Below are 23,512 nucleotides of genomic sequence, written 5' to 3' on the forward strand. Positions count from 1 at the left end.
CTTCTTTTAAGTTAGAAAAAATTGAATGTATAAATATCAGTTTCTCTATCTATACCAAATTTTGCAAAAGATTCACAGACATAGTATTAGTAGGCAGGACTTGGGAAAGAAACTAGCATTGATATAGGTTGTCCAAACCGATTTCTTACCAATTAAGGTTTTTGCTTCTATAGTATAAGTCTGATGCTATTAAAATCAAGGAAAAAACATCCCATTCATGAATCATAGCTTTATTTAATCAATATGTGTGACTATGTATAGTGCGGCTTGATCATTTGAAAGACCTTATCGCACTGGCTCTTTTCCAGGTGGTCAAAAATCGTGTCCTGGTTACGACCAGAGAATAATTTACTATCAGATGATTATACTTTTTTTTTGTTTAATTCACAAAATTGCTTTTAAGTTGTGTAGCTTGAAGCCTGTTTTTCAAATAGTTTGCCGTTGGTACTTCATTACCTGCCAAATAAGTCTTGTCTAGTTTATTACCTGAAGGCCTTGTTTCTTATATCCTTGCTTTTGAGTCGTACTTCTTATGCTTTGAATACCCGTCCTTCTGCGCCCCTAAATTCCTGGATTGTTGCAAGCTGCAACGGGTACACCTGTAGTATGATTAAGGTTCAGTATCAGTAAGCAAAGTTGTTCGCACGTCGCTTGAAAAAAAAATTGGTGATCATCAATTGGGATATTGTTTCCTCGTGACATGTCGATGGGATTCTTTCAATTTTTGGAGCATCTTGAGTTCCGTTCAAATGTTTCTAGTTTGAATCCAAGTGATAAGTTCTAGTGTTTAGTCTGTTTCTCTCGATGCAGTGTCGAAGCATTTGTGGAAGTATTCGTTTAGGCAAGTGAGTGCAGAATGACATGGTTTTACAGTTGTGCTGCTACTCGAAAAATAAAAACCGACGTAAAACGACGTACCAATTTGAAGTCTCTTACAAACACGACGCAGGAATCGTTCAAGATTATTTAGAACCGATACCTAGTTCATCCTCCCCTTCTGGTCATGCTGTACCCGAGGATAGCAGCTGGGAAGTAGGGAGTGTACGTTTAAGGCATTCAAAGTCGTTGGAAGATACTATCTCTAGGGTGAATCCGAAAACACCGTCTTTTTTGAAATATAAATATAGGAAATTACAAGAAATTGATAACGCTGCTGGTGACATAGACGGTAAGTTGGTTTGTCAGATCCTGTGCCAATTGGCATACTTATTATCGTTTTGCAGGTACATCACTATTTATTTACTGCTGTTAATACGCTCAGGCAAGCAGTAAGTTAAGATTGTAAAATAAAATCTGTCAGGCTGAGCAATTTCATAAATTACGCAAAAACACAAAACTTAATGTTGAAAACCACAATTGTATGCAACATAAATTTTGAAGTTATTGCCTTGTATTTTTTATTTAAACGAAATATATCTTCTTTGTTCCTGCTTTACGTAAATAAAATAGAAACATCGTTTTTTTTTACATAGGTACTTATCTCATATACCCACCACACTCAAGAAGTGACGTTGGGTTAATGCTAATGAAAAATACCAAAACATGATGAAAATATAATACTTTAGAAACAAATATGGGCTATATATTTACACATTAAGGGGGGTGGTGGTGGTGGTGGTAAAGTATAGTGGATATAGCCCAAAATATGTAAGTCCAATGTATTCTGCCACCCGCCGCTTGTTTTCCTCTGACCGTAAGCGAATTGTATCTTAATACAGACAAATGAAACCGGTTTGTTTTCGAGTTTTACACAGCGTAATTCTCGAGTGTGGTGGGTATAAAAGAAAGTAACTTTACATATTTTAAGCTGTAAGGTGGTATACTGATGAAAAGGCGAAGGGAAAGCACCATCTAAGCTGTGGTGCAACTAGTATGTGTGTCGGTTGGTGTGGACTCTAAAGGGGCCACCTCATTTCTGAGTTTAATGAGTAGCCACCCCCGTTCCATGCCTTAGAACGGACTATTTGAGAAAGTGATGGGGATCAACACTGATGAAGATGATGATGATGATGACATCAACACTCTTCTACTGTATGGCCATAGATTTTTTTGAACCTGATACGTACAACAGTGGGGAAGAAGTATTTACACAAATAATACACTATAATAAATGGTTAAATTACGCCATTTTCCTTGTTTTTCAAGAGGACTGGGGACTGTAATTTTGAGGGACTGAAGGGGACTGTATAGGATTTTGACCCTGCTGTTTTCAATAGTGCAACTTTCATTTTGAACTGACGCTATTTTCGGAAGTTTTCTGGCTTTTTTTTCGAAATTCCCATAAATTTATTTTAACAATAAGCTTTTACTATGAAGATAAACTGAAATAAATCCCTATTCCTAAATTAGCTTCTATGGGAAACTCTTCTCACTAGACAGTTTTTTTTTAACGCTTTTGTGCAAGATTTTGGGGATCTTGTACAGGATATCTTATGCAGAATTTTGGTTATGTTGACGCCAATGGCGAAGCGTAAATTTCGAGACGCCATTTTTGAGTGGTATCAGGCTCTTTTCAAAATTAGTATTCCTGAATTAACGTCATTTGGAGTTCTTTCCCTCTAGAGTTTTTTTTCAAAACGTTTTTTGAACTTCCGGTCACCATGTTTGCTGGTTCACTCCTTAACAGACTGCATCTGTCACTGCTGAGATTTTTTGGGGTCATTTTCCAACAGCCTTGAGGTCCTCAAAATTCGACAGTCCTTCACTTCCTTCAGCTTCGAACTCTAGAGTTGTAATGGGCTTAGCAAGTGGGTTTTAATTTCGTGGTGGAGATTTCTTTGGTAAGGAGAGCTTGATGTTCCACGGTAGCACATTCAATTTTGGTATCAACAATTCCCTCTTCTGAATCCAGACCATGGTCTACCATAACACCTTCAGCGGTTGTTTCGATGTCTTCACAAGTCGGAGGTCGATCTTTTGTTATCGTACTGTACTTTTGAAGTGACTCAACGCTTTTTTGTTCTCTTCTTCTCTTCTCTTAGTTTCGCTTTCCTTGAAAGTGCTGCCCGGGATGGACGGCGCCTCCTAGTTACGCTACTGCATCGAAGATTCGTTTGAGCATCCGAATAGAACACACATTTATAAAATAAGCTCTGCATAAATCTGAATATTAGCACGTAAAAGTTGAACCTTGATTCTGGAATCAGACCTCCCAAAAAATCATATTAGTGATTAATTTTATAGGACTTTGTTCAGAAAATTTAGCTTTCGTTACCATAAGACTTTTCCATAATAAAAAAAATCTTTAAAGTCATAAGCATACAAGAGATAAAACATCAAGACAATATCATCATTAAGATCAATAAAAGCAATCAGATATGTTATTTGAGATATAGGTACAGTTGCCCCGAATCTCAAAATTTGAGCTCAGAGCTTTAAAGCTCAAGATTAGTAGCCAAAATAAAAACATTTCTTAAATGATGTGTAAAAGTTATCTCTTTATTGATTTCCTTCCTAAGAAATCTACTATGTTATTGCCCTCCTCTAAATAAAATCTTGGCTCGCCCATGTTATGGAACCTCTATTTCATAAGGGGTCGAGATAAAGGATTTGACAGAAGAAGATGAAGATGTTACTGTTTTTTCATAACTACTTCAGACTGCTACATCCTTAATCCCATTTTTTGAATTGATGAGTATATACAAAGAACAGGATTTCCTATCTTCCTAATATGAGGTTGAATTAGGAATGGTACACCGCTTCTTAGGATTTCCTCTTGTTTCATAGCATTTCAAGTTTAAAGAATAATGTGAGAGTAATGAGTGGTTACGCCGTTTCTTTCTAGTAAGAGGTTTTCTTTAAAGCTGTTTTGACAGTATATAAAACACTTATTGTGAAATAATATTATGAAGAATTCATGTGAATGAATTAACTGCTTTTTTCTTGATGGATATTGTTTACTTAATTTTACTTGTTTTACTTGATGGATTGCTTACTTAATTTGTCGCTGAGGTCTGGCCCTTCAGTATGGACATTTTATGTAGTTTTTCTTTGCCCTACCCAGTGTTTTTTTATATAAATATTTTTTACCATTATTTTCATTGTTTGATTTGCTATTCATCGTGACTTTGAAGAAAATTTATTCTTGCTGAATGGAGAATTTTTCTATTTGATTCACCTATATCCAACCGTTTAGTTTTGTGTGAACCCTGAAAATTTAATTTGTTTGTATGTTTTTATTTATTTTCAAAATCAGTCAAATTCTGTTCAATAGAGAGCCCCGGTCGTATTTCCCAATAAATGAAAAACGAGCATTTACTTTTATTATCGGAGTGTTGAATATTTAAAATATTCAACTAATAAAATATTTAAAATAATTATATAATATTAATAAATAATTATAAATTTATAAATAATTATAATAAAATGTTTAAAATATTCTTAATACTTTATTAAGAATATTTCCTGGGATTTACTTCATAGGCTAGAGTCAATGTAGTAAATGTGAATTCTTCCTAATTTTAATTCTTTCCTTTGTTAAAAAAATATCTGCAGCAAGCGAAGGGTTGTAATTTATTCATAAATGATTCTTATCTTATTAAACGAATAACAAGTATAGGAATTTATATTTATTTATTTATCTGCATTTTTTTCAAAAACAGCATTTTATTTTAAGTGGTATACTAGCATTTTCCGGTGGGAAAAATGACCTAGAGATAAGCCACGTTTTAAATTTGGTTTAGGGCTTTTATTTACGAAAAACATTTTTCCTCTAAATGAATTCTCAAATTCATAGAATGGCTACAATAAATTTTGCTGAAGATCATAGTCTGCTAAATATTTTAAAAAGCACATGTATAAATATGCAGAAAATTTTTAACATTAAAATAAAATAAAACTATGTTTGTCTTTGGACAGAGATTATAAGTTTGTATTTCTTTTCACCGAGCAAAGCCTGATCCTCTAGTACTAGTTTCTTTATGTTCATTAAATAAAAAAAACAAGTTTTTTTTATTGAAAGTAAGGAGCGACATTAAAACGAGCAGAAATTACCCCGTATATGAAAGGGGCTTTTCCCTCCTCAATGCCCCGCTTTTTACTCTAAAGTTTGGACTCTTTCTCTCAACTCTACTTTTTAAAACAGTAAGAACTTTAGCGTACAGAGCAGGGTGTTGAAGAGGGAACAGCCCCTTTCATATACGGAGGAATTTCTGCTCGTTTTAAGTTTTAATGTCGCTCCTTAATTTCAGTTAAAAAACTTGTTTTTTTTTATTTAATTTCTGAACGTTTTTTAGTTAATCCATGTTTTGATTTCGGCTCTCCGCAGATGAATAATTTAAGCGAAATTTGCATATTTATTTATTTGGCTAAATGGCTTTCCCATAGTTTTGGTCGAATGATTTTGAGAAAAAGGAGGGGGGAGGAGGCCCAGGTGCCCTCTATTTTTTTGGGTACTTAAAAAGGTAACTAGAACTTTCAATTTTTTACGAACGTTTTCATTAGTAAAATATATACGTAACTTACGAATTAGGTTACGTAACAAACTTCTATATTCGTATGTTTTTATTGTGTATATGAGAGGGTTCGCCCACTCGTCATTACCTCGCTCTTTACACTAAAGCTTAAATTTTTTCCCTGAATCACAAAGGCCGTAGAATAAATAGCTGAAATTACTAAAAATACTTTAGCGTAAAGAGTGAGGTATTAGGAGGAGGTGAACCTCTTATATGTGTAATATTTTCTGTTCGTTCTAAATTTTAATGCTACTCGTTACTTTCAGTTGCAAAAACTTTTTCATATTTATTTTTTCATTGTTTTTTAAACAGTACTAGAAAATGCTGCGCCCCCTTCATGGAAATCTTCTTCCCCCATGACAAATTCCTCCATGGAAAGTTTCCCCCACATAACTCTCTTCCCAACCCCTCCTCCCAACCAAAAATCCCCCTGAATACGTCTGTACACTTCCCAATAACCATTACTATATGCAAACACTGGTCAAAGTTTGTAACTTGCAGCCCCTCTCACGGGGACTTTGGGGGAGTAAGTCGTCCCCAAAGACATAATTATAAGGTTTTTCGACTATGCTGAATAAAATGGCTATCTCAGAATTTTGATCCGACGACTTTGGGAAAAAAATGAGCGTGGGAGGGGGCTTAGGTGCCCTCGAATTTTTTGGTCTCTTAAAAAGGGCACTAGAACTTTTCACTTCCATTCGAATGATCCCTCTCGCAAAATTCTAGGACCAATGGTTCGATACGATCATCCATGGGAAAAAGAAAAAACAAAAACAAACAAACAAATAAACACGCATCCGTGATTTTTCTTCTGGCAAAAAATACAAAATTCCACCTTTTTTTAGATAAGAGCTTGGAACTTGTACAATAAGGTTCTCTGATAAGCTGAATCTGATGGAGTGATTTTCTATGACTTTTAGAGGGTGTTTCTCCCTATTTTCTAAAATAGGGAAAATTTTCTCAGGCTCGTAACTTTTGATGCGTAGGACTAAACTTGATGAAACATATATTTAAAATCAGCATTAAAATGCGATTCTTTTGATGTAACTATTGGGTATCAAAATTCCGTTTTTTAGAGTTTTGGTTACTATTGAGCCGGGTCGCTCCTTACTACAGTTCGTTACCACGAACTGTTTGATAAAGATAGTAATCGGACCGAGTCAACTGGAAACTTGGTTTATGACAAACTTTGACACAACTTTGTTGACGGAGAAGGAATCCTCATCCTATCTAGTTAACCAAAGCTAACGTCACCCCCGAATGAAAATATAACAGCTCAAAATAAGGATGACACCTTTTAATTGACAGTGAAACAAATATAAAATTTTTAACTGGATATTTCGGACAAATATACTGCTGATGATGGACACTGTATATGTGTCCGAAATATCCAGTTAATTTTTTTTTATTTGTTTCACTGTCAATTAAAAGGTTTCACCCCTATTTTGAACTGTTATATTTTCGTCGTGGAAAGGCAGTGTGGTCTTCGAAGTTATCTACACCCCCTAATAAAACATAGAAAGTAAAGATTGAAGTGGGATAAGCCTTTCTTATTAAAACTTGCCTTCCCTGTCTATGTTATCTATAATTGTGGACCAATGCCTTTTCTGGACCAAAGTCCTATTTAGAGTCGCCAAGCTCTTGTGCCAGTATTGTCAGCTTTCCCTCAGGCAAAGTATCTGTATTAACCCAAACTGGACGCGTCTTATCTTAGAATGCGCATGGATGCATAACAATGCATAGTTAAAGTGTATAACTTGTGCACTTTAATGTCTTATCCCCCCCACACACACACATTCTTATTGGGTTAAGATCTATGTACTCACCCCTGTATGGGTGTTGTATTGCGTATTGACATGTAATTCTTATAAATTAAGCGGGAGCAATTTGATAATTTTTGAAATCTTCTTCATTACTTAGGCTTCCTTTAATGAGGCGAATTCCCTAGAAAGCATTAGAAGTCCTATTAGTGTCCTCTGAATTTTAGGGCTGTTATGTCAGTTCTCTTTCTTTACTGGTTTGTTTTTTACATGTTTTCAAAAAGTTGTAGAACATTTGGAATGTGCTGTGTGGATTGCTATCAAGGTGGGGGGAGATTTAATTCATTAATTTGAACTTTTTGAGTTTGTTCCTGATCTCGAAGGATTTAGTTTGAAATGACAAAGATACTAGTTTTTTTGTGACATTTCGACTAAAATAAAGTATTTAGTGTGTCAATTTTCTTTCATTTTATGGCCACTATTACTGAAACAGAATTTGAAGAAATAATTAATTGAATTTAGTATCTATTCTATTAGTGTTGAACGGTACTTGTACACACAGTAACAAATCATTATTTTAAAGTAAGATATAGATAAAAAGAGCATAATTTCATTTTCAAATTGAAGATTCTCGTCACATTAACAGTGGACCGGTTTTGCATTATACTGTGATGTTGATTAGTTTATTTAGTTGTTATGCAGCTAAATTGTTTGTCTCTTTGTATTCAAGTAATCGGAACTGAAATTGCTTTTTTAGCAATTGCCATTTTTGCCACATCGAAATTGAAATTACCCCTTCAATCATTCATGTACGAAATGCTTCCACCTGCAAACATGGACAATTACACGTGTGTGTGGTTGGGGAGGGGGAGGGGGGTATGACATTGAACATTAATGAATGTCTTTAAAGAATACTCTTAGTCACTGATCGACTTGAAGGGCACTTCCTCAGAAAAATAGTGGCATCAAATTGCAATTTTTTGTGCCTTGATCCCCTTCCCTTCAAGGATCGATCTCGTCACTGGACTCGTTCTTCGCCTAACTGTATATTTATTAAAAGCCATATTACCGTTCAGTATGTATACAGGATTCCAATTCCGGGTTATATTTGAAAGTACGAATCCGAACGCCCATCTCCACCCTTCTTGTGTGTGTACCCGGTACCATGTTTAGCGTAAAAGATATAGAACATCATTTGTCAACACCCCAGTAAAAACTTGTTTGTTTTTTTCGATCACCATTTGTCCTCCCTGCCCAATTTAAGTTACTGTGTCTCAAATATAGTTCATGACTGTCACCATAGTTGCACTTAGGTCTGATCCATTGAAGAGAGGGGCTGAGGCTTTTTTCTGGAATGAGAAGGGTATCACACGTGTATTCTATTGTCAGGTGATATTTGTTAAGTTCCCTGGGGTGCGGTCCCTTTTTACTCTGCCTTGTGCGTCGGTATTAACACCCAAGTGAAAGATATGTGCGCACGATCCTTGTTTAACACCTCTTACAATTAAGAAAATTTTTCATAATTTTTTTTTCGTTTTTACCTGCATTTACTTTACAAAGTAATTTAAAAAGCAAAAACTCACTTTTTTCAAATAAAAGTAACATTGCTTAAAAGGCAATGTTGAAATTATAAGTGGACAGAAATTACTCTGTAAATGTGGGGAGCCAAACACTTCAATAAATCCCCTCTAGGAACCTTGAAGACACTCAGTGTTGATTGATTTTCAAAAAGTTACGCTCAGCTCCACTTATCTTTCCAAGGCCTTATCTGATCATAAGACATCAAAGTTCACAATTACGAATATTAGGTACTTAGAATAGACCACTTAAGTCTCTGAACTTAAAAGATGAACCAATTAGTTTTATTTGGTGTGACTATTTTGATCAAAGAGATATATTAACTATTTAATCATCAGTATAAAATTAATTATCAGGAGAGCAAAACAGTGAGTTTGTTTAGCATTGAGAAAATAAATAAATCTAGTTCATTAGTGAGCAACCAGGAATAATAAAAAAAAAGAAGAAGATGCATTGAAGGTTTTAATTTTCATAAAATGTTTATCTGGTGAAAAAGATACCTAGCGTTTTTGAAGGTTGGCTTTTGTGTTTTAGTAGAGAGAATAGACGGAACGACAATAATTAAAGCTGTGAAAAATGAACCAAATTACAGGAATTTTAGTTTATTTTTTACTCTTTTTATCCATTATTTATATATCTATATATCTGCTTTTTATTTTTAAGTCGAAAGGTGTATGGTATCAGAAATTATTAAGAGAAATACGGTTTAGTAAATTCAATTGTGAACTTGGTAGGCTAGTATTTTTGGTATTTATTTATTATTCAGAACACACTCAAGAAGTGAATTTACGTAAATCGTAATGAAATAACCAAAATATGATGAAAATTTAAGACTTTAGTTATAAAATTATGGAAACTACAACAAAGAATTATGAAAAAAGCAGGCGGCCCAGAACGCATTATATTTAATACCTAAACTAACCACCTCTATATATTAAATATTTAATTAAAATATAATTAAATAACAGTTTTTCTCGCTAAGACTAAGCTAATTATAACTGATTTCAGACATAAAAACCGGTTTTTCTCAGATCTAACAGTGCAAACTTCTAGATTATGTTCAGAATAATGCACGAGTGCCCATTTTTTTCAAAAAAAAAATTTCGTATTTGATGTTTTAAGAGACATTTTGTCTCTTTGACAAAAATGTGAAAAGTGGACTTGATTGATTTAGCTTTGATTGATATGTGCGAGATATTTGCTTTTGTCAAAGCCACCGGCAGAGGGGGCTTGCAAGTACACTGAGTCTTGGAACTGAAAATAGAAATTATTTACCAATAGCGACAAAAAATGCTTTTCTGCAGTTTAGTCTTTTTCTACTCTTCGAAGAATTTAATTTTATTTGGGGCCCGGTGTTATTATTTGTAGGGTACTTGTCTATTTTATAATACACACTCAATATCATAAGTGAAGTTTGGTGAATGCTAATGAAATATAACAAACTATTATGAAAGTACAATACTTTAGCAGCAAAATTGTGAAAACTACCACAAAGAATTATGGAAGGGGGGCTGCTCAAAGCCCATTATATTGAATACTTAACCTAACCTAACCAAAATACTAGCTAAAAATTTAGTTTCAATATAGCTCTATCGTAGTTTTCTACCGATCCGAAGGTAATTGTCTGTTATAGGCAGCGTGAAAACGGTATATTGTCGCATCTTCGCGATACAAGTTCTCGAGATTGTATTATATAACACACAAGTACCCTTGGTAGTGTAATGGGATTTGCAGGTTGTGACCCAGTGCGATACCAAGATTGATAGACTCAGTGCGAACATTTTCTTTTTGGATGTTTTTTTTTTTTTTTTGTCAAAGAATACTTAGAAAATATTCTAGTCGTATAAGTTCGGTAAATATGAATGTGGGCATTCTTCTATTTACATTTTATTTTTCTACTTTTGTATAAACTTAACTTATATTCTCTTCAATTTCCCCTTGAGAAACTCCTGACTGACCTGCCATTGTTTTTCGAGAAGTCTGTTTTGACTTGTTTTCCCTGAGAAAAGTTTCTGTTCCACTTTCACCTTGAAAGGGCTTTTGCCAAATACCGTAATTCACAGTGTGGAGGAGGCTAGAATTAGGACGGACATGGGGATATGTGAGCAAAATTGTCGCTCGTATTCATAATGGCAAAAGGACAAGTAGGGGTGTGTAATCATTTTTCTATCTATATTTCTTAATAAATACCCCTGCCAAAATTTAACCAAAGAAAGAAAAAAGAGCAGAGTAACATAAATAGAAAACAGGAGGGATTCTTAAAGGGAACAGATTAGTATTTAATGTACAGATTTAGTGATAGATTCTCTAGTTTGTCCGCTTAGGTGCGGCGTGGCACCTCCCAAAATGTGGAGACTAATGTCTTTTGTCACTGGTTTTTGTAAACCCGCATTTTTTGTACTGTTAAATTGGAAAAGAGAACGTGATAATTTTCAACGTAGTGAATTTTGCAGTTCTTTATTACGTGCTTATGCAGCTACTGCTATTGATTCATCACAGCAATAAGTTACCCGAGGCCGAAACAACTATGCAAGCTCCTCTATCCCATCCTATTCAATGCTTCACTGATTTCTCCCTTCTATGTAGATCCAGTTTTATTGACTTTGTCTTATAGCCTCTTCTCATCGCTACAAAAATATCTTCTTTTTTTTTTTTTTTTTTTTATACTCCAGATGAAATTCCGAAAAGTGGAGGCTCCGGCAACCTATCGCGCTGGTCATTCACAAGATGTAGACTAACGATCATAATGGTGCTTGAATTATCCACCTAGCCTATACACAAGTAAATGGAACTGTATTTCTCTTACAGATTCTTGGTTAACAAAAAAAAAAGTAATTAAGAAGCAAAACAAGTGTGATTATTAGCCATTGAAAATAAAAAAGAAAGGATGAAGTATATATTTAGACTTCTGCTAAGCCTCCTCAACGTTCAAAATAAAAAGAATAAAGGAAGAAAAACATTTATATAAAAGGAAAAAGACTAACCTAAGAAATAAACCTCACAAAACCAGAGAAGTGACAGAACGAGCCAAGCATAAGAAAGACCATTCACAAACACACAAAAAGAACAGGTTCTTGGTTGATATGCTGATCATGTGATAAAGCTGCTTTTATTTTGAATAATTCCTCCAGAAAATATCTAGCGCAATTATATTCTCCAATTTAAGTTAAACAACGCTTTAAAAATTGTTGTTTCTGTTGCTTTCAGCACCCTAATCTTAGACTTACCTTCCTATCCTATTCTTCCATTTTTTTCCAGCTGCGAAAAAGCGTACTGCGCCTGGGCTAATAATAAGACATAGTAAATTTAATAAAATACATCTATTAGGAGACTCCGACTCCAACTCCGATTATCAGATGAATCATCAGGAATGACATATGTACTAACGGTGCTGTAAGTTGAAAACATATTATCGATTAGTGAAAATGACCTATGAGTTATGCTGAATGGCTTAAAACATACAGGATTTAACCCATAAGCTAGCAGACATTTTAAAAACTGCGCAGTGTTTCTATTCTATTCTGTTTTGCAGATACAAGGTTCATTAAATCAGTATTAAAATCTCTTATATCAAATCTCCTTCCTATCCTATTCTTCCATTTTTTTTCAGCTGCGAAAAAGCGTACTGCGCCTGGGCTAATAAGACATAATAAATTTAATAAAATACATCTATTAGGAGAGTTGCAACCATTTTCCCGCTTGCAACTGTTTAAACGATGACATGGCAGTGGGTCCGTGTTTAGTTTGGGCATTAGCTTAGTTTGACGTTATTCAGCCACTTGCATCTGTGGTCGCTGAGTTATAGGCACCTCGTGATAATCTCTTCATAACTTCTTTGCATCAAATTTACTCGTCCTTAAAATTTAAAACAGCTTCTGGCAACTGTCACAAAATCCGATTGTCAAGGATATATGAATTAAATTGTCTAGAGAAATATAAGTGTTCATAATTGGTTATAGACACAAATGTCCTATTATCATTTTTGTTTCCCGCTTTCTCATAAAATGACCTTTCCCTGCGAAAGTGTCGTATATTTCTTTTTAACCGAACTCGGGGAAAGATTATATATCGTCTGTTTACGCCTATACGCAAGACCGTTTTTGGGGAACATTAAAAACTTTTTTGATAATTTGAATATGAAGTAACCTGAAAATCAAAATTTAGGATCAAGGGAAGCCTTTTTATCCGAGCTCCTGCCTTGATTGCCTCTCTAGATTTAAAGAAATCCTTTTATTGGCATTTTGATATTTGGTACTTTTTGGGGTTATATTTTTTTGAAAATTTTAAATATGTCTCTTTTTTGTATCTCCATTAAGGAAAGAGTTTGAAAAAAAAATCCTTGCAACCCCCCCTCATGTTTTTGTGAATGAGCCCTAATGATGTAATAAGCCTAATTTCAAAATGTCATCAACTGATTAAAACATGGCTTAAAAGTATAATTATTTGTTGTATTTGGTAATATCCTTCCATCAGATGAGATGTGAACAATTGAGCTTTATTCTTGCTTCAATCTAGGTCCTTCATCGACAACTCGAAAAAGACTTCAAAAAGCCGAAGGACAGTGTTTACCTAGAACATTATCTGACAACGTTTACCAGAACATAGTGCCAGCTAATAACGAGTTGTTACGAAGCCGAGGCGGAAAAGACTACGTTTTTTTAAGTGCTAAAGAATTTACTGAATTTGAACGAAGTGGTGGATATCACCGAAGTGAAATTTTTCGAGGTAGGTTAATAGCGTATTAGTTTCTTTTTGACTATACGTTTATTAATTATGTAGCCGTTAATTCGAATTATTTCTGATCTCTATATTTTTAAAATTTAGCCTTTCATAGTTATCTTTTTTTTTTTTTTTTTTTTTTTTTACTAAACTAACTAACCAAAACTGTCGTCAAACGTTACCTTATGTAAAACGTTTCTTCAAACGTTTTCAAACTTTTTTAAGAGGTATGGGGTCATTTCTTTCATAAAATTAAATAAAAAAACAAGTTTTTTTAAATGAAAGTAAGGAGCGACATTAAAACTTAAAACGAACAGAAATTACTCCGTATATGAAAGGGGCTTTTCCTCCTCGACACCCCGCTCCTTACGCTAAAGTTTTTTATTGTTTTAAAAAGTAGAGTTGCGAGAAAGAATCAAACTTTAGCGCAAGGAGCGGGGTGTCGAGGAGGAAAAGCCCCTTTCATATACAGAGTAATTTCTGTTCGTTTTAAGTTTTAATGTCGCTCCTTACTTTCATTTAAAAAAACTTGTTTTTTTATTTAATTTCTGAAAGTTTTTGAATTAATGCATGTCTGATTTTGGCTCTCCGTACATAAATTATAAAAAAGAAATTTTTATATTAATTGTTTTTTTGGCTAAATGGCTTTCTCTTAGTTTTGATCAACCGATTTTGAGAAATAAGGGGTGGGGAAGGAGGTCTAGTTGCCCTCCAGTTTTTCGGTTACTTAAAAAGGCAACTAGATCTTTTATTTTTAACGAACGTTTTTATTAGTAAAAAAAATACGTAACTTAAGAATTAACTTACGTAACAAACTTTTATATTCTTATATTTTTGATTATATATATGAGGGGGTTGGTCCCCTCGTTAATACCTCGCTCTTCACACTAAATCTTGTTTTATCCCAATTCTTTAAGAATGACCCCTGAATCAGAAAGGCCGTAGAATAAATAGTTGAAATTATTAAAAAAAAATTTAGCATAAAGAGCGAAGTATTTATCTCCTCCTAAATACCTCGCTCTTTATGCTAGAGTATTTTCAGAACCCCTCATATGCGTAATAATCTCTGTTCGTTTTAAGTTTTAATGCTTCTCCTTACTTTCAATTGAAAAAACTTTTTCATGTTTACATTTTCATTGTTTTTTTTTTTATAGTAATGCTAGAAAGTCCTGCGCCCTTTTCATTGAATTTCTCTTCCCCCATGAAATATTCCTCCAAGGAAAGATCCTCCCATATAGCCTCCTCCACTGAACCCCACACGCAAACCAAAAAAATCCCCCTGATAACGTCGGTACACTTCCCAGTAACCATTACTGTATGTAAACATTGGTCAAAGTTTGTAACTTGCAGCCCCTCCCCCAGGGACTGTGGGGGGTAAGTCATCCCCAAAGACATAGTTATTATGGTTTTCGACTATGCGGAACAAAATGGCTATCTCAAAATTTTGATCCGTTGACTTTGGGGAAAAAATGAGCGTGGGAGGGGGCCTAGGTGCCCTCCGATTTTTTTGGTCACTTAAAAAGGGCACTAGAACTTTTCATTTCCGTTAGAATGAGCCCTTTTGCAACACTCTAGGACCACTTGGTCGATACGATGACCCCTGGGAAAAAGAAAAAAAAAAAACAACAAAAAAACAAATAAACACGCACCCGTGATTTGTCTTCTGGCAAAAAATACGAAATTCCACATTTTTGTAGATTGGACCTTGAAATTTTTTCTGTAGGGTTCTCTGATACGCTGAATGCGATGGTGTAATTTTCGTTAAGATCCTATGACTTTTAGGGGGTGTTACCCCCTATTTTCCAAAATAAGGCAAATTTTCTCAGGCTCGTAACTTTTGATGACAAAGACTAAATTTGATGAAACTTATATATTTAAAATCAGCATAAAAATCCGATTCTTTTGATATATCTTTTAGCATCGAAATTCCGTATTTTAGAGTTTCGTTTACTATTGAGCCGGGTCGCTCCTTACTACAGTTCGTTACCACGAACTATTTGATAACTAGAAGATATTATGGGAAAGATTTGATTAGCAAAAGAAAATTATTTCATGACAGTGGATGTGCTTATCCACCCCCCTTCTCTTCTTTCAAAGTTTAGTGAAATATACAGGCTCTTCTGGAAAACAACTTTTATTTCTTTTCAATGATATTTTCTTTTAAATTAGCATTGAATTATATAATACATTTCAGCTAAATCTTGGAATTGCTACTTTTAATAGTCATTTCGATTTTTGTCAAAAGAAGAAGCCTACATGAAGACACAGTTTTTCATTGCGTAGGTGGGATTTTCGGCCGCTGGAGCGAAATTCGACTTATTTAGAGCGTAGCTTACCTATTGGCAACTTTTTTTGACTGTTGACTATTGGCAAATTAACAGTTATAAAGTTAATTTGTGATTAATTAAACTATGATATATTGTATAAAATCAATGATATGAAATTAATTATAGTTAACAAAATTAACTTTTGGCCAATTTTTCATTTTTGAAGCGTAATAGAAAACGAACCAAATTCAGAATAAAATTCGGATTCGACTCGTTTCTGAGCATAGCTGTTTTCTTTCATGTATATACTACTGACGTCTATCGAATTGGTTTATAGTTAAAGCAATTAAAATGTACCCTGTATAATTAATTGTAATTAGTAATTTAACCTTTGGTAAATTTTTAGCCCGGATGCAAGTATAAAATCAAAGTGAATACTCGCCTGTAGGAAAACACTTTTTCAGGCAGTGGACGCGAACTTATGCGGCCGAACAAAAATTCGGCTCGTTTTAGGATATGGCTTACCTCTTGGCAGCTTGAGATCCACCAGAAATTTCCAAATAAAATCGAAAACTAGAGGCTATAGAATACTGATGGAGAATTTATCGACACGTGCGTTAATTTCGTAGAACAATCGGATTTGGACGTACATAAATGAAACGAAATCTAGTTGTACAAATTTTTACTTCACTCAATTAATTATCTTAAATGTTTCAAGTATTTGATTAGTTATATTGACTAAAAAAAGCTAAATTGGTTACTAACCCTTTATCCTTTAAACAATAAAGGGGTTACTTACCCTTTTGACCATATTTGAAAAACCCGCGAGCCAAAAGAGCATGAGGATCAAGAGGTGGTACCAGCATAGATTAAACAAATAAATATTAATCGTTTTTTTTAATAAACAGTATTTTGCCTGCTGCGTCAGTTAATTTGTTTATCGATGGTTAGGACTTCAAGTAAGCTTTTTATGTCCCTCTAGGCTTGAATGCCAAATAGAGGCAAGGGCTACCTGTAAAAAATTAAGAGCATGGAAGCATTTCGTTAGTAATCACTAGTTCGCAAAAATTAAGTTTCCCCCCCCTAGTTTAGTGATTTATATTTGTAATTGTTTGTAATTAGTTTATCATGTTAAATACAAGTAAACAAAAGTTGCTGTTGTTGCAAAAATATTTACTTACTGATAAAGTTTTTGTTCAAGTTTTTTTTCTCGTTTAAAAAGGGGAAGGGCTAAGCTGGATTCCTTACCAAACTATATGAATGACACTGGACACTTCAAGTTTTCTTTTTGGAATTTACTTATCAGTATTTATTTTACGTTAGAAAGTAATGCATACTTGAATTGGATTTTTATTAAAACTGCTATCGTATCTTGTTATGGGAGAGTAATTTTTATGGCACTTGGTATTAACCAAAGGACATATAGCAATCGCAAATTCTGTCGCTAAATATAAATTAATAAATTCTGTCTCTCTGTCTGTCGGTCCCGGTTTTGCTACTTTAGGCACTTCCAGGTAAGATAGGACGACGAAATTTGGCAGGTGTATCAGGGACCGGACCAGATTAAATTAGAAATAGTCTTTTTCCCGATTTGTCCACCTGGGGGGAGTGGGGGGCTGGTTAATTCGGAAAAATAGAAAAAATGAAGTATTTTTAACTTACGAATGGTTGATCAGATCTTAATGAAATTTGATGTTTGGAAAGATATCGTGTCTCAGAGCTGCTATTTTAAATCCCGACTGGATCTGCTGACATTGGGGGTGGGCGTAGTTGGGAGGGGACAACCTAAAATCTTGAAAAACACTTAGAGTGGAGGGATGGGGATGAAATTTGGTGGGAAAAATAAGCACAAGTCCTACATGATTGACATAACCGGAACGGATCCGCTCTCTTTGGGGTAGTTGGGGGGGGGGGGTTAATTCTGAAAAAGTATAAAAAATGAGGTATTTTTAACTTACGAACGGGTGATCGGATCTCAATGAAATTTGATATTTAGAAGGATATCGTGTCTTAAAACTATTATTTTAAACTCCGACCGGATCTGGTGCCATTGGGGGGAGTTGGGGGGGCTAAAATCATGGAAAACGATTAGAGTAAAGGGATTGCGATGAAACTTGGTGGGAAAAATAAGCAGAAGTCTTAGATACATGATTGATACAATTGGAACGGATCCGCTCTATTTGGGAGAATTGGGGAGGGGGAGGGTTAATTCTGAAAAATTAGAAAAAAATGACGTATTTTTAACTACGAAGGAGTGATCGGATCTTCATGAAACCTCATATTTAGAAGGATCTCGTAACTCAGATCTCTTATTTTAAATCTCAACCGGATCCAGCGTCATTGGGGGGGGGGGGAATCTTAGAAAATACTTAAAGCGGACAGATCAGGTTGAAACTGGATGGGAAGAATAAAATCAAGTTTAAGGTACGTGAGTGACATAACCGGGCCGGATCCGTTCTCTTTGGGGGAGCTGGGGGTTGTTAATTTGGAAAAATTAGAAAAATTGAGCTATTTTAACTTAAGAACGGGTGACCGGATCTTAATGAAATTTGATATTTAGAAGGAACTCATGTCTTAGAGCTCTTATTTCAAATCCCGACAAGATCTGTTGACACTGGGGGGGGGGGAGCTGGTGGGGGAAACCAGAAATCTTGAAAAATGCTTATAAATGTCGTAGATACGTGACTGACGTAACCGGACTGGATTCGCTCTCTTTGGGGGAGTTAAGTGGTGGGGTTCAGTGCTTTGGCGAGTTTGGTGCTTCTGGACGTGCTAGGACGATGAAAATTGATAGGCGTGCCAGGGAGTTGTACAAATTGACTTGATAAAGCGTTTTCCCCGATTCGAACATCTGGGGGCTGAAGGGAGAGGAAAAATTAGAAAAAATGAGATATTTATTACTTACGAGTGGGTGATCGGATCTAAATGAATGATGATATTTAGAAGGACCTTGTGACTCAGAGCTCTTATTTTAAATCCCGAGCTCTTCGCTCTTGGCTCTTCTTGCCTCGTCACAAGTCCCATATGAGCTCTTAGCTCCTGTTTTTCAGGCAAGCGAACCAATGCTGCTAAATTAATTTCATGTTTGTTTCAAAGGAGCGATTAAGATTGCATTAATATATCCCACGGTCTAATGATTACATAGAAAGAGCCATATATCTGCAAATAATGGGGATATCGGGGTTACGATACCATCATCCTCCGAGATAGATACCAAGGTCCCCTTTTCTGTTAAATTAGATGCTTTTGATAAAAAAGTTCTGTTTTTCGAGACCCCCCTCGTCCTCTCACAAAATTGAAATACAGTGATACTTCTCTATAAGCAAGGCCTGTTTTTTTTTGCCATCGAAGATGTTTTGTTGATCAGATGAGCTTCTAAGCAGTTGTAGAAATAAATATTATGTTTTGCAATGGGATCAATCTCGTCAAGATCTAGCGCAAGGTACGAAAGTAACATACGTATTTTTTTTTGGGTGGGGAGATTTACACTTTAATTAGAAGGAATAAGAAAAAAAACAAATAGAAGAAGCAAAATTCTTCTCTATTTAAGATTACATATTTTCACAAACAAAACGAAAATCAGACAACAAATGTAAAATACTGCTCCCCAAAATGGCTCCATCGCCTGTAAACATGGCTGTGGAGTCGGGTTATAAGTTATATCCTACTCAAACTCCAAATATTGTGAATATACTGACTCCAACTTCGACTCCATTCAGCAAAAAATTACTAAAACTCCGACTGCGACTCCATAGCCCTGTTTTAAAGCTCCTTTTTAACTAGATGTTTAAAGTAATAACGGACCCCGACTCCAACTCCAGACATGTTCAACGTACCGACTCCATTCACCAAAAAAGTACTAAAACTTCGACTTCACGACTCCGACTCCACAGCCCTGCCTGTAAATGGTGGGGTAAGGTGTAAATACTGTTTAAACACTAAGGAATACGAAGAAAAAGAGGTAGAGAGGGAGTGGGAAAGGTTTTTGTGATTTACGAAAAGCTATTCTAATCGCTCTATAAAATTTGGACCGGCTCCAAAAGAAACGAAGCAATTATGATAATTAATGATAGAAAAAAAGTTATTATAATAATAAAAAATCATTCAGGTAGGCCTACCTAATAAAAACAGTTTTTTGAAGGTTTCGAACGAGTGGCATTATTTAGCAGAATCAGGAAGGGAAATTCATATAACAGGATTCGCAACTAAGATATTAAAATCTAGATTATTAAATTTATTTTATTTAGACTATTAAATTTATTTTTATTTTATTTTATATTATTTTATTTATTTATTTTATTTAGATTATTTTATTTAGATATTAAAATCCTACAGATCTTGAAGAGTTGATGCCTGAAATTCCTCGTTAATATGCCATTGTTTTTTTTTCAATTTTTCTTCGGAAACATCTGCCTTTTCTGGGTAAGGGTTTCTTCCAATTCTCAGTTTGTTCAGGCATGGGGATGTCTTTTCAAAAGATAATATAAGAAGTTATAATAGTTTTCTAAGGAAAATAAGGGTCTCAAGACATACCATGTGCCTTGCTCCATCCCCTAAGTAATTCACCCCATTCTATAGATATTTCTATAGATATTCTATATCTACTCTATATCATTCTATAGATAGATAGTCCCATTCTATAGATATTTACAACTCTTACGAATAAAAAAAAATCTACAATTTGAAAAAAGGAGAATAAGTCCCTGAAACAAATAAGTTAACTTTTCTGTGAAATATAGTTCTTTTTAAAAATATTTATTATTCCAAAGTTCCAATTCTTTGGGCAGAAAGAATCAAAATTCTCCCCCAGTTCTAGACTACATAAGATTAATCCATTTTGTATTTGCTTTCTAATTCATTGATAATTTTTTTTTTGATTTTAGTTCCTAGTACTTTTGTGAAATAATAGTAATTTCTCCCGGTACTTCAGAAATAATTTGCGGCAACGTTTCCCGCTTCTGGTCTCTTAATGACCAAAAAATTCAGTAAAAAATTATTTTATTTTCAGAAAAAATAGGAAAATAACATACTTTTCTGGTTTTGTCTGATATTTTTTTTTCTTCAAATTTAAACTTAAAATGGATATTGTATTTTCGTGGGAGAAGTTAGGTGACATGTTTCTGTTATTTTAAGATTGATTGGGACTAATGATTGGGTTCAACTTCAACTTTTTCTTTATTCAACTTAAAAAAATACAAAAACAATATTATGTCCCAAATTAATTATTAATTGAACTAATTAATTATTTAAAAAGAAACAATTTGTATTCAAGGAAAGTGATTATTATGAAATTTGGTGGGATTGACTCCAAAGACTACGTATTCGAGGTAGAGTCAGTCAGGCTGAGGCAGAACCCACTTCCTTTCCATCCTAAGACTAAACCTTACAAAAAGCTGTTAATTATAAATTCTTTTAAAATAGGGCTTTGTTCAAACTAAAATGGCGCTTCTATTGTATTTCATTTTATTATGATAATTTATCTTTCCCTTAAATTTTATGACTATAGAATTATAAATGCTATTTCATGGCGAGACATGTGAAGTCTCATAAGTTTATTTTTTAATAGTCGAATTAATTATTCATTTTTGGAATAATATGAAGAGATTAATTCTAAAAAATGTGTCATCTACAGTCCTTTACAGGCTTCTAATCAATAATTTGTCCTTTACCTTGTATCACTTTTCCAGTGATTTTACTAATGTAGGAAGAAGTAGAATACAATAATGGTGTTTGTGCCGAATAATAATGACGGTGATACTTTGAGAACTGAATCTTCAAACAGCTTCCGATATTTTACTGAGGATGACATAAAGAATGGTGTGGCAGCATGTGATGTACATTCTCTTCTAAGTGCATATTCAACGGCGTCTGAATTTGAGACAGAATTTATACCTTTGCCGCAGAGTAATTTATCAATGAGCCAGCAGAAGGATAGAATCTCAGAAGCGCAGGTAAATGCATGGAAATCTGTCGTGAAAGAGCTGGCAAAAAGATTTACGTCTCCCAAGAAGTGGAAGAGCTCTGGGGATTTGATGTCTCCCAGTCCTTCACCAGATATTTTCCAATGGGTAACGGACCAAGGCTCCTATTTTATTGAAGTTCCATCAGTGGTATCTGATCCCTTAGAGTCATATCAGTATGCTACAATCCGGAGAAGAAATGGGAGATCTGTATTAATTGCCAATCGCGAGCTGTTGAGAAGGGAAGCACCAACGTGGACGACATTCAAAGGCAATGCTGAGGGTGCATTAGAAGGTGAGGTTGCGTGTTGCGACTGGTCTTGGTGTTGTTTTGTGTCGGGATTTATGTGCTTTTTCGGTCTAATGGGATCTGAACCTCATCTTGTTTTAAGAGCTTGCTTATTGTCCTTCAGTGACTTAAAAAGGGCTAAATATTTCACGTTTGAGGTAACTCTTCGAAGACTTATTTTAATCCATTTGCTTTTCATGTCCCCTGATCTTTTTTTTGTTGCACAAGTTCTACTGCGGACGCCATTTTAAGCCTTCCAATAACGTCAAGTCATGCGCCATTAGGGATAGGATTCCAGTTCTAAATCACGGCCCTAGTCGCTCCAATACTTGAAATATTTTTCAAAACCTTCAACCGTTTCTTGGATATTGGGAGGGCCAAGACCTGCCTTCTCAGTTCCCAGTTTCTTTCAAAGGTGGAACTGGTTAGCTGATCACCTCAAACCAGGTCTTATGTTGCCAAATGGTTAAGTTAGAGTTATTTTGAATGTTTTCGTTATGCAAGGCTGTATCTAGTGGGAGCAGTGGATTTGGATCCCCCCCCCCCCTAAATTTTTGTTCGACTCGAACAATATAACAAAAATTCATATAAACGAATTTTGGTCCTTTTTAATTTTTTTTTTGTAAACCCCTCCCTGAAAAATATGTTCACTCCGATAAAAAATTCTTGCTACATCCTTGCAGTTATGGAGTTTGTGTGAAAAGGTAATTGATCATATTGTGAAGTTTGCTGTCGGGATTTTCAGTCTTTAGAAGAAGGTACAAGCACAGAACTTCTCTTTTTTGAGGGGGTGTGTGTAAAATGATAAAATGGAAGAATTATATTTTAAACTATGGAATCATAGTAAATAACTGCTAATTCTATACCTGCTTGTTTTGAAGGGCCTACCTGTCCTAGAAAATTTTATAATTTCTGCTTGTTTATCATAAACATAACTAAGTCAAATTTTAAGCTTATTTGAAATGTAGATTGTTTAAAAACACAATAAGTAAGGATTTGCAATATCTCAAGGGCTTGTGGACGTAATACTTTATCGATTTTTGACTTACAAGTTATTGTATTTGTTGATATTATATTTTTTAATGCTGAAATGACATGTAATTTAATCATTGTGGTAATAATAGTATCAACAATAATTTATGTGTTCCCTCTATACATACAAGAAAAAAAACAATGCAAAATTGAGGAATAAATTAGAGAATAAAAGAGAAAAAACTTGTCGTAAAAAAACAACAACAGATATACACAAATATGCGGATATACCCAATATAGAGAATATTGTCTTGGCACCAGTTACTATAAATAAAACCTAAACTCATATTTATTCACACTAATTACATTAGCTTATAATATAATGTATTTACACCATGGCTTATGTTCTAGTTATTTCTAAGATGCATTATAAAAGAAACAAGGACATACAAATAAATGTGGAATTATTAGTAGCGTTTTCCTGTATCGACCTTGTGGGTTCTGAATCGTATTA

At 34.5% G+C, this 23,512-nt stretch overlaps 1 protein-coding gene across 9 annotated transcripts in view; it reads left to right on the top strand.

Moving 5' to 3' along the window:
- LOC136031047 (membrane-associated guanylate kinase, WW and PDZ domain-containing protein 1-like) overlaps window positions 1–23,512 on the top strand; it is a 163,310-nt gene that overhangs the window by 18,677 nt on the left and 121,121 nt on the right. For 5 of the 9 annotated variants that reach the window (XR_010618417.1, XM_065710250.1, XM_065710247.1 and 2 more), the window contains 2 exons: window positions 13,307–13,516; window positions 21,465–22,032. Coding sequence is in view for 6 of the 9 variants with exons in the window: in XM_065710250.1 (XP_065566322.1) it covers window positions 21,501–22,032 (532 nt within the window). In the remaining 3 variants the exon portion in view is untranslated. Of the gene's footprint in view, window positions 1–591; window positions 1,169–13,306; window positions 13,517–21,464; window positions 22,033–23,512 lie in introns of those variants that run through there. The other 4 variants (XM_065710253.1, XM_065710251.1, XM_065710255.1 and 1 more) reach the window with 2 other exon arrangements.

Source organism: Artemia franciscana, chromosome 9 (genome assembly GCF_032884065.1).
Source record: "Artemia franciscana chromosome 9, ASM3288406v1, whole genome shotgun sequence".
Lineage (NCBI taxonomy): Eukaryota > Metazoa > Arthropoda > Branchiopoda > Anostraca > Artemiidae > Artemia > Artemia franciscana.